The sequence below is a fragment of the Labeo rohita genome, chromosome 10 (genome assembly GCF_022985175.1).
Source record: "Labeo rohita strain BAU-BD-2019 chromosome 10, IGBB_LRoh.1.0, whole genome shotgun sequence".
NCBI classification, from domain to species: Eukaryota; Metazoa; Chordata; class Actinopteri; order Cypriniformes; family Cyprinidae; genus Labeo; species Labeo rohita.
This window is the reverse complement of record NC_066878.1, coordinates 14,175,362-14,188,138: the sequence shown is the minus strand read 5'-3', so window position 1 is coordinate 14,188,138 and position 12,777 is coordinate 14,175,362. Positions and strand designations below refer to the sequence as shown.

Here is a 12,777-nt window from a genome sequence, read left to right as displayed (position 1 = left end):
GTTAACGGTTCTAAATACAATGCAAATAGGAGTGGTGAACATGCACAACCTTGCCTTGTGCCCCTTTCCAATGTAATACTATTAGATAAGCTGCCATTTACCTTAATTCTAGCATTGGGCTTATTATATAATGCTTGTATTGTTTTAATTATGGTCTCGTGTAGGCCAAATTTATGTAAAACTCGATAAAGAAAACTCCAATTTACTGAATCAAAGGCCTAACAATTACATACATTTTGTCTGATCACTCTTATTTTGGTAAAATAATAAACATTTTGCAGATTCTGAAAGGGGTATGTAAACTTTTGATCTCAACTGTAAGAAAACATGTAAAATCACATGTAAAAGAAAACGCTAAAGAATAAAATATTTTTAATATATTTTAAGAAAAAAATTGACTAAATACTCATTATCAAACTAAATATTACTAAAAAATATTAAGTAATAGGGTTATTGGAGTGCTTTACGTTGTGGTAAACTTTTTAAAAGTTACTTTTGAAACCGCTTTTTAGTCTACTATTACATTAAGCTGGAAAAAACAGGGAGTTAGATCCATATTCTTAAGAGCATGATAATAAACAAGAGGTGATTGTCTTACTATCAGAGCAGGAGACCCCGGCAGCAAAGCGTCCTCCTCCCTTGGGGCAGCTGATGTGTTTGCCGTGATGAAGACACTGAGGAAGACTCATCTCAGTTCCTGAGCATCTGACCCCGCTCATCACAATATTGTCTGCGTTCGCATCTCCAGCCCAGTACCACGTTTCCTGTACAAACACACATTATACATGAGAAACTATTGCTGTAAGTTAGGAGTCACACAATATATGTGACCCAGAACCACAAAACCAGTCATAAGGGTCAAATTTGTGAAACTGAGATTTATACATCATCATAAAGCTTTTTATTGTTAGGATATGACAATATTTAGTCAAGAAACAACTGTTTGAAAATCTGGAATCTGAGGGGGGGGAAATCGCCTTTAAAGTTGTACAATTGAAGTTTTTAGCAATGCATAATACTAATCGAAAATTAAGTTTTGATATATTTATGGTAGGAAATTTACAAAATGTCTTCATGGAACATGAGTTTTACTTAATATCCTAATGATTTTTGACATAAAAGAAAAATGGATCATTTTGACCTAACAATGTATTATTGGCTATTGCTACAAATGACTGGTTTTGTGGTCAAGGGTCACATATTTATTTAAATCACATTTCCCTTAAAATCACAGTGGGAACTAGCTAAGAAAAAAAGTTTTTAATATTTATTAAAATGTATTTTGTTTCAATTTTTTTTTTATGGTTTTAGTTTTATTTAAGCCTGATGCACACCTACGATGATGGATATCCGGGTGTCATTGCACCTTCTCACCAAACGAGGGCTGTTTAATCACGTTTTCCAGATTGACAGAATGTTCTTGAACGTGATTTGAGCATCTGCTCTCAAGATTGTTTTTCATTACAGTTGTTGCATAAGTATAGAGGGCCTGAAACATAAGACATGCTGTACCCCACAGGACAGGGAAAGTCTCTGTCAGTGACTGCACAAACATATGTTCATGATGAGTAATCATCTAGCATTATGGTGTTTTCTCCATGTGTTTTGTCTTAGAGCTGAGTCACAGCCTCCTCTGATAGATAAGCCTGCCGGACTCCCACCGTGGGCACATTCTGTCAGACTTTCCATGTGCTTCCTTCAACCATTGTAAAAACCTCCACACATGCTGTCTGGAAAGACCCACCAGTCCAGACTGTCAGACAAATGTTTAATGGCCACTAACATCTGGAAGTTGTATTTTGCACTTTTCAAGCTTGGTAACAGAAAACGTGACCAACAGCATGTCGATGAAAATACTTGCATCATTTAAATTAATTTTGTCTCGTATGCTCACTAAGGCTGCATTTATGTCATAAAAATACAGTCATATAATATTATTACAAAACAACAGTTTTCTATTTAAATATATTTTAAAATGTAATTTATTCCTGTGATGCAAAGGTAAATTATTCCAATCTTCAGTGTCACATCAATATGCTGATTTGCTACTCAAAAAAAATAAGTTTTGGCTGGTTTATTATGTTTTTGTAGCAACCAACAACACACTAGTATAAACCTGCATAAGTCATTACACTAATGTTTTCAGGAGAGAATTACAATGACCACAAGTGACACGAGATCTAACTACTTTGTGTCCCGAAGTTGAAGTCGAAGTCATTACCGCCATAATGTCTTGACATGCGGCCATGTGCCTCAGTGAGTGGCAAATTTCAGTCAGTCATCATAATAACACTTAATCATGGCATTAGCCTGCAGAAGCACTTTAGGGTTTTCCAATTTCCACTCATAAAAGCACCCATCAAGCTATTCCCTCTATACCGTTTCTAATGCATTAATAGTTTCCAGGCCTGTCTCACCATGAGTTTGTCACTGGGCTGTTAAATGCCCATCTCTAGTCCGGCCAACTCTAGACAGCCTGTGTGATCTTACACGCACATTCAAATATAAATCACTGAAATTAATGGGATTTAATAGCATTGTGGCATCCAGCAAACTAGTGGTGGATGAAATAGGAACGCCACACTGACTACATGGTATGTCATTCATCAAAGGGGTAGTTCACCCAAAAATGAAATTACCCCATGATTTATTCACCCCCAAGCCATCCTAGGTGTATACGACTTTTTTCTTTCAGACAAATACAATCGGAGTTATATTAAAAAATGTTCTGCCTCTTCCAAGCTTTATAATGAATGGCTGTTGAGATTTTGAAGCAAAATAAAGTGCATCCATCCATCATAAAAAGTACTCCACACAGCTCCGAAGGGTTAATGAAGGACTTCTGAAGTGAATCAATGTGTTTGTGTAAGAAAAATATCTATATTTAAAACTTTATAAACTGTAATCTCTAGCTTCCGCTGAGAGTGACATTCCAGCAGATGAGGTAGGACGTAGGCGTAGCGTAAGCTCCAGTGAGAATATGCTAGTCTCGTGAGAAGCACGTTTTGTTTACAGCAAAGGAAAACCAGTTTCCTCTTGGCTTACATCAAAATCCTCCAACACTTTTCTTTACAAATCTTCTAATTCGCAAACGGTGTTTTGTTTTGCTCTCTCCACTGCACTTCCGTGTCTGTCACTTCTCACCAGAGCTTCCACTACGCCCACGTCCTACATCATCCGCTGAAACGCTACTCGTGAACCCACGTTTGTGGAAGCTAGATATTATGGTTTATAAAGTCTTAAATATGGATATTTTTCTTACAAAAACTCATCAATTCAGAAGGCCTTTATTAACCCCCTGGAGCCGTGTTTAGCACTTTTTTATCATGGATGGATGTGCTTTTTTGGGCTTTAAAATTTCAACACCCATTCATTGCCATTATAAAGCTTGGAAGAGCCAGGACATTTTTTTAATATAATTCCAATTGTATTTGTCTGAAAGAAGAAAGTCATACACACCTAGGATGGCTTGAAGGTGAGTAAATCATGGGGTAATTTTCATTTTTGGGAGAACTATCCCTTTAAAATATTATAATTTAATTTTTCAGCTCATCTGAATGGATGCGCAGCAGTGCACATGTATTTGATGAACCGTAAATTCTAGTGTGAAGGCACACAACTAGCCGTCGCTTGTCTCACACACACAAGAGAGAGAGAGAGACGTACTACATGTAATCGATATTCTTTGCTATATTTTCCTGCCAAAATAACAGAGCTCCTTTGGAATTCTCCAGCTTTTAAGAACTGCCGGTTTCTCCGGTAGTAGGCGTAACTAATGCCCAAACGGTAATCTCATTGGCTCGTGCTCACATAAGTGCATTATGACATTATGACATTTAATAAACTATCAAAATGATCATCAAACTGATTTGCTGAAATCAAAACAGAGACAATATTGTCCCTGTTTTGATTTCAGCAAATCAGTTTGAGCGAATGTAGACATGATTAATATTCATGCACTCAGCAGCTCATTAATTTTTGGTGCGTTTTACATTTATTTGTAGTAGAATTTGTAGTAGTTTTGTTATCTAATCAGTATTATTTTTAGTTTTTTCCCCTTTTTTATACAAACACTAAATTACAAACAATATCTTAAGCACCACCACCAGTCTTAAGTTCAGTCAACATGACAAATATGCATTCATACATGCTTATTCTGAATACTAAAGTTGTAATTACTAAAGTTTAATGCTAAATTATCATAATGTCATATTATAATGCTTGACTGACTGATGCTAAGTGTCAGATATTTAAAAAACTTATTTATTATACTGATTTATATATATCAGAAATGTAATATTACTAATTACTAACTAAAAATTTCATTCATTTTATTTAAATTTAATTCATTTAACATTTAATATTGGGAGCATCCAAGTTATTTGAAATATTTGAACTTTTCTATAACTAAATAATTTTTAAAAGTAACATGCCCAACACTGGTCATTCGTGAAACGATGCATTGTGGATATTGATAGTTTAGCACTATTGAACATGGCCCTTCATTAGAAGGAACTGAGTGTTGAACCCAACATTTTTTGTTGTTTGGTGAATTTTCAGAGGTAAAATGTAGTCAGTGCAATAGTTTGAGAGCAAAAGTTTTCCTCACACAGGGTTCAAGTTAGTCATGCAAATTGACCATGCTGACCAACAGAAATCTTTTCAGCTTAAAATCTCCACATCTCTTCACTACTGATAACAGACAATGGACCTTTTCTGGTGAATTTCTGGAAATTTAGCCACCAGAACAGATTAGTGAGTAGATTTACCTGAAACGCATGACTGGCGAAGCCTAATCCCAGCTGTCTGCACACCACCATGGCCTCGATCATCCCCCAGTTTTCACTACAAACGGTTCCCCAAACCAGAGAACCGTTCTTCTCGGTCAGAACCTCCACACGTCCCTCATATGGGTTTCTTCCTCCACTGAGACGTATCTGTTGTAGCCAAAAGTAGCCATTGCTTCATAATCATAATTGCGAATTTCTATTGTTAGAACATTATCAGAAGATGTAAGGAAAGTTTAAGAGTTCTCACCCTCTTCTGGAAACCCATGGCAGGTATATTACAGCGTACAGCAGCGTCCTCCTCATGACTACAGCCCAGAGCATCATTATTGAAGTAACAGTCAGTGAGAGATTTCTCAAATCCAGAGCACTCCACCTCGTTCATGTGGACCGGACCCATTCCTGAGAAAACACACATCCATAATCAGTTTTTAAATTTACCAGTTAACGATGCTATACAATAAATGCTTTTTGCTTACTAACATGGAGTCCAGAAAAAAAAATGGAAGAATAAAAATGGAATCCTAACAAATGTAAATGGCAAAAATGGCAAATTATATTCATGGTCAAATTTTAAAGCAACCTTGAGTGATGCGACGTACAAAACGGAATTCAACTAATAAACATCAAACGGGCGTTATAACACAGATGTTATTTACTGGAGTCACATGAAACATTTGCAGCAAATTTATTTACTTGAGTTTGTTTTCTGATCACATCAGATGACAGTAATCACTGTGCGTGGATTTTGGGAGGGTGATTCGAGAGATCTGAAGGAGTATTTGTTTAGACTAGAGTAAGCAAAGAGTTGTTGATCTTACTCTCAATTTTTAAAAACATGAGAAAAAAGCCTTGAAATACCACAAAAGGACCTTTGCTGGGTAAGAATGCATTTTAATGTGAATCAAAAATAGCTTGGAGACTGATTTAAAGTAGTTTTCATAGCTGAAGTCTAAAGTCAATTTGAAGATTGACAGCCAATTTGTATTCAGTCCTGAAACAACCCTCTTGGAGAAAGAAGAAAGCATTGTTCTCATCTGGAAATTTAGTTTGCCCTGTTGGATATTTCCTACAGACTTTCCTACATTTAATAAACTATTAAAATGATCATCCTAATTGCAGTGTAATTGCAGTTATGCAAATGCGCGTGTCTTAAATATTTTTAGATGTGCATGTCATCTCTCTGCAGGTCTTTTGAAAATGGCTTTTGAACAACCATTACTGTATGAACCTGTCCAAACATCAGCTGAGGAGCAACTGCACATACAGTTGGAGCACACGTTTTGTTATGCATGAATCTCCTCGCCAAAGAATGTAAAAAAAAAAAAATCTGCCTCTCAGGCGCCTGATCAAAGGCATTTTAGTAAAAGCCAGTGATCCATGACCATCTGATGAATGCCAGAGACAGAGACTGTTGTTTTCCAAAGGGCAATGTGTGACTGGTTTTGGCTTCCTGCTGAATGGGTAAACATCATTAATCTTTTTCTAAAACTTAGATATAAAAAAAAATCTGAGAGCCAGTTGTGAAATATAAGCTGTTGCATTATTATATGGTTAGTTGCATTTTATTATTTGCATTTAGCATTTTTCTTAGCCTCCCGTCAGTACAGGCCTACACCTAGAGCTGTTTAATTCCAACTTTTTGGAATTATTAATGCAAATTCTATATTTTATGTTGAGTGAATGATTGAAGGAATCACTCATAATACTCTAATCGCCACCTATTGGTGTAATGGTGTACAAAAAAAGTCACCAAATGAATCGATGAACAAATCTAAGGAATCTTTTTACTAAGCTAAATCAAGTGAGGCAATGGAATAAATCAAATTTCCCTCTACAAGCTCTTAAAGGTATAGTTCACCCCCCAAAAAAATGTCATTAAAGGATTAGTTTACTTCCAGAATGAAAATTTCCTGATAATTTACTCACACCCATGTCTTCCAAGATGTTCATGTTTTTCTTTCTTCAGTCAAAAAGAAATGAAGGTTTTTGAGGAAAACATTCCAAGATTTTTCTCCATATAGTGGACTTCAATAGAAGCCAATGGGTTGACGGTCCAAATTGCAGTTTCAATGCAGCTCTACACGAGGAATAAGGGTATTAACTAGCAAAACGATCAGCCATTTTCTAAAAAAATTACAAATTTATATACTTTAACCATAACTGCTTGTCTTGTACTATCTTGACCCTCACGCATTAATTATGCATGATTGATGTAGGCGGAAGTACAGACCCAGTGTTTACAAAGCGAACGTGCAAAGAAAGTCAAACGGCCTTTACGAAATAAAGGGCGATTTTGAAGTTGGAGGAGAAAATGAGATGGAGTTTTTTTGGCCTACCCTACCTTTTTGAACCAGAGTACACAGATGAAAAATTAACCGTGCATGACTTCTTCAACGTGATTACATAATGCGTGAAGACGTGTGTGCGCATCGCAGAGCTAGTGCATAGTTAAAAAGTATATACTTTTTTTTTAAAGAAAATGACGCTAGATAAGACTCTTATTCCTCGGCTGGGATTGAGTAGAGCCCTTTGAAGCTGCATTAAAACTGCAATTTGGATCTCCAACCCATTGGCTTCCGTTGATGTCCACTATATGGAGAAAAAACATGGAATGTTTTCCTCAAAAAATTTCTCTGCGACTGAAGAAAGGAAGACACGAATATCTTGGATGACATGGGGGTGAGTAAATTATTAGGAAATTTTCATTCTGAAAGTGAACTTCTCTTTTAATTACTTAGCCATGTGTTGTTCCAAACCCGTAAGACCTTCGTTCATCTTCGGAACACAAATGAAGATATTTTTTATTAAATCCGAGAGCTTTCTGACTCTGTACAAACAACAGCCGTTCTACCACATTCAAGCAATAAAGTCATTATTTTTGTTTTCTTTGCGCACAAAATATCCTCGTTGCTTCATAAAATTACAGTTGAACCACTGATGTCACATGGACTATTTTAACAATGTCCTTACTACCTTTCTGGGCCTTGAACATGTCAGTTGTGTTGCTGTCTATGCAGGGTCAGAAAGCTCTTGGATTTCTTAAAAAATATCTTAATTTGTGTTCCCGAAGATGAACGCAGGCCTTACAGGTTTAGGACGACATGAGGGTGAGCAATTAATGACAGAATTTTTATTTTTGGGTGAAATATCCCTTTAAGGTTCTTCTAGGACATGCAGTTGTTTGGAAATCTGGACAATGGAGCTTTCCTCAGAATCATGATTCCTCAGAATCATTTAGGATTGACTCCAAACCCTTCCCAAGATCCATCATTTTCGAATCACTGTGTAACCACTTATGTATCAGAAGACAGACTAACCTTGTCCTAATTTTGCTCCAGTGAGAGCCTCCTTGGCGCTCCCGAAGCCCAGCTCTCGACACACGACGGTGGCGGCCTTAAGGTTCCAGTTATCATCACAGACCGTTCCCCAAACTCCATTCTTCAGCACCTCCACTCTCCCTTCACCTATATTCGCACCACCCCGCAGCCGTACCAGCGGTTGCTGTGAAATCACACATATAAGAAATTAGCAGGATGATCAATCCCATACCCTCAGTGAGCTGTGTTTGTTCAGACTAGCTCTTTCTTTGCAAATTGTTCAGATCCAGGTGATTCAGCCTTTCGGATGAATTTTTTTCCATCCCTTGTATAAACACACTCACTTTAGATCTCTATGTTTTGAATATTATGTAATACCCTGTTCTTCAAAAAGGAAATGTGATTTACACAACTACATGATTTTAAGTGTCACATCCAAGCTCAACGAACATGCTGATCCACAGGAAAACAATGGAAGAGGAAACAATTCTTTCCAGAAATCTAAGAGGCAGATAGACGAGGGAAAACAGACTTGCCAAGCATTCCACAACCACAAACCATGCCTGAGAGGGACTGTAACCTTCGCGTTCAACATTGAGACCTCTACAAGACATTAAGAATGAAAAAATGGAAAACTAATTTGCACGTGTGCATTAGTACAAACAAGTAGTCTGTGAACTCTATGCTAACCGGGAACAGCTGATGGAAGACTGTCCAGAATGAATTTTCCTTGCGGTTGACAGTGTAGAAGGCTATTTTTACTCTTTTTTATGTAGCGCCAGTAGCATGAGGCTGCTAATGCAAACTTAATTTTCTGATTGTTGTTTATGACTAATTATTGTCAGTTTTTTTATATGTTCTACAAAGTTTAAGACCATAATATACTATAAAATAGTACAACATTGTGGTTTGTTTATTAGTACAAACACACAGTTTGGTGCGCCTAATGCTAAATGGCAAACCTCATGAAAAATCATTAGAAGTGCTTTTTCTGTTGCTGCTGATACTGTTGATTCTTAAGAATACTATTTTTATTCTATCGTCACTCATTTTTCACAGTTGAAAAGCGGTAGTAGTTACTACCTTCAAATCATGAGACCGCTAAAATGCTAACTTTATGCTTTGTTGATTGTACATGCTCTAAATTACTATTTTCTATTACCTATTGTGCCTGTTAGATATTTTAAGCCATGATTTACTTTTAAATAGCACTGTATATATCACAGACAGACAAATGCTAACCACAATGCCTTTTGAAAGACAATCATTGACTTTGCCGATGACACTGTAGATTTTTAGGAAAACTATTTTTATTTCAGCATCACTCCTTACTTTGTGGCTAAGCGGTGCGAGTGATTACAGCTACTTAAATTGTAAGGCTGCTAATGCTAAATTCCATGCTACCAACCTCTGGTCTGTAAGCCTTGCGGAAGCCAGTGGAGGGTGAGGGAGCAAAAGCTCTTCCAGGCACACAGCTGACCACCACAGGCAGGCCACGTCCACACGTGCCGTTTCGCTTGGGCTCCAGGGTTTTGCCCAGCCTACAGCTGGACAGGTGGGCTTCATTTCCTGTGCAGTTCACTGAGAAACCCCAGTAGTTCTTTTTCTTACGCATGGACAGTGATCTGTAAAACCACAGAAAGGCCACAAATAAAGATTAGCTGTGCAACAAATGATTTAATTCTGGAATTAAAAACATATTTTAGATATTTAACTCTTGTTTAGAAGGATATCACAACCATGATTCAGAGGGATGTGTTATGATTACTATAGGGAGCAGACATTGCCTGTGGCAGTAATGCTGTGCTAACCCTAGAAAACAGGACGCTTCCCATGATTCCACAGTCCGGAGAAAATCCCAGTTCAGTAAAGGTCACCAAACATCTTTACTAAAACAATCTGTGAAGCCCGCAGGTTTGCTTTCCTCTAGATTAGGAAATCATTAAACGCTCATATAATGAGTACAGCATGTTCTATACAATACAAGTCTGTTAAAGGGAATCCTGGGTAATAAGACTTGCATGGCTTAATATAACGTAAATGATGTCTCTTACTGAAATACGTAGTAGAAAACACACGAAAAATGTGTTATTTAAAAAATCCACGTTGTTTTATACATATTTTGGACTATGGGGGTGCCATTGTAACCACAACACAACTGAATACGCAAATTGGAAAATAAAATACTGATGTGATGCCACATTGTGCAACTTTTGGTTGTAATTTTCAGTTGAAGGGCAACAAGAGAAGCAATATAAGTCCTCGCTGCTTTCCTAGGGTAAGAAGAGGAGAAAACAATGGGAAGATGCCTGTGGATGAATAAAACTGCCTGAAGTCCTACGTCTTTGTTCTCTCCACTTTAGCCCTGATGCCTTTGAGGCTTTTAGTCGACCACAGCTATTGAAAGAGCTACCATTGGCAGAGACAAGAAACGCTAGATGCCATCCTGGCAGGATGTAAACATGTCGACGCTTGTCATGACGCTGCAACCACTGATGAAGTTTCTAAGCGCAAATTTCACTCTATATCCTGGGGCGTTTAGACTCCTTGTGAGGAAAAATGGTATGACATTTGCTTTAAGCCTATGCTTATATCCATCGCCACCTATAAGCTTATTCAGTAGTTGTGGTCATCGTATCAGTGTTCTGCTTACGAGTTGCTTATTCCAAGTTATGTTGTGGTAAAAATAGCTAAATATGTAAATATATTAGCTATAAATAGCTATAAATATATAAATATTTTTTTGTCTTTAATGGGTTTTCTACTACATATTTAAGTAAAAGACATCATTTATGTAAGCCATACAAGTCTTAATACCCAGGGTTCCCTTTAAAACTGTGAGAATTTTTGGTACTATACTTTGACTGAGATGCAAGGCAATGTCATTTATGATGTCCTACTCATTGCAAAATTGTGTTTCTCAATGGCATGAATAACATTAAAAGCCCAGGCTTAACATAAATGGACTGCCACTTAGGAAAAGTAAGGTCACGTGGCCAGTGGCTTGAAAACTGGACCTTTATTAAATGTTCCAGCAAACAAACAAACATAGACAAACCTCATCTTTAAATATCACCGGTCATTACTTTCTTTAGTATGTTGCTTAGTTTAGAACCATGAATACATCTAAAAAACCAAACATTTCTGAACATTTCCTGGAATGTTTTATTTTTATAAACGTTTACAAAAAAATAGACATTGCCTATGAACTTTTGTGTGTTTCAATGTACAAATGTGGTTAAAACACCCTAAAATGATAATTTATAGGCAGTTTTACTATAAAATGTCTTTAGCAGAGTTGCAGGGGAAACACAATGTTCTCTGCTGGATGGAAAACGGCCAAGAATTATGTTAGGAAACAATCTGGCCATGATTCACTTGAGGAGGCGTTCACACACATCTGAGGACTAAATAACTCTTGTTGCATGTTTGCATGGAAACGTTAAACTTTACCAAGTTAATGTTACTTTTGGGGAAACCCAAAAATCTCTGTGTGTGTGCATCTGCTTTGTGTCCTGTTGGTTTTTTTTTTCATTATAATCAGAAAGGCCTGAAAATGTATCTTTTTTGTCATGTTTGACTCATGGCCGTTTGTCATACGAAGTAAAAAGTGGGAACTTTTCCTTACTTGTAGACTTTGTTGTTGTAGTTCCTTTCTCCAGGGAATCCGTACATTCCACAGACGACTCGGCTGTTCAAGGGGGTCCACTCCTCATCGCAGATCTGCCTCCATTTGCCCCGTTCCTTAATCTCCACATAGCCTTCCGTGATGGGTATGCGCTTGAGGTGGGATGAAATGGGTCTTATACGGATTTCTTCCACTCGTTCTTCAAGAGTCTGGGAAGGAAAAAAAAACAAAAGAGAACTTTATCAGAATTCCCACATTACTCCCAGAATGGATCATTTATCCAGGTCACTCTCTCAAGTTGCAGTACATGGCGAAAGTTCTGGAAATGTTCCAGTCACTGTTTTAATCAGAAGAGTGTCTTCAGGGTGGAATCTGAGGGCCAAACTGAGAAGCCAGATAATTCATGACTCATATTTGACAAGGCTGACCAGACACAGTTTATAAGACAAGGCCAAAGTTGGAATTTTACCAAAAAAATTCACTTCAGTATCTCTTAAAACATTCTTAACTAGTCTTGCGGCGGTCATCCTAGATTTTGAGGAGTTCATGAACTTTCATTACAGTAACACATGAATCTGTCATCCAGTCCATTAAGTTAAAGGAATCTTATAGCTTGGAGGAATATTAACTGTTATAAAATTCAAAAGCATCTTTGTTAGCTCCAAAAAATACCCTCACATGTGCCCTCACGAGGGCTGTTTGCCATGATATCAACTGAAAGGAATGTTTTAGATCTGTAAACCCAGCACGTTGTACTATTCACGGGGAAGCGGTTACTGGACATGTTTCAACTGACCATGGTAAACATAAGACTGTGGCTTCTAATTTAATTTTGGCATGTTAATGTGCATGTGTGTGCATGAAAGAAAAGAGAGAGAGAAAGTTGGCCAACGGGATAAAGCCGAAGGAATGTGGCGGCCTCACATGGAGCTAAATGCTCAGACGCAGAGTGAGCAGAACTGAGTTTAATGTAAATATTACTATATAAACTCCAGACTGATGGGTTGGGTACGGTTGAAATGGGCTCTCGAGTCAGACATGT

The 12,777-nt window shown here is 37.4% G+C and overlaps 1 protein-coding gene across 1 annotated transcript in view; it reads right to left on the bottom strand.

Moving 5' to 3' along the window:
• Positions 1-12,777, bottom strand: part of loxl2a (lysyl oxidase-like 2a) — a 31,331-nt gene that overhangs the window by 5,645 nt on the left and 12,909 nt on the right. The window contains exons 4-9 of the mRNA XM_051120864.1: positions 11,736-11,944; positions 9,516-9,732; positions 8,108-8,291; positions 5,038-5,189; positions 4,770-4,937; positions 599-764 (exon numbers count right to left, since the gene is read on the bottom strand). Coding sequence (XP_050976821.1) covers positions 599-764; positions 4,770-4,937; positions 5,038-5,189; positions 8,108-8,291; positions 9,516-9,732; positions 11,736-11,944 — 1,096 coding nt within the window. The remainder of the gene's footprint in view (positions 1-598; positions 765-4,769; positions 4,938-5,037; positions 5,190-8,107; positions 8,292-9,515; positions 9,733-11,735; positions 11,945-12,777) is intronic.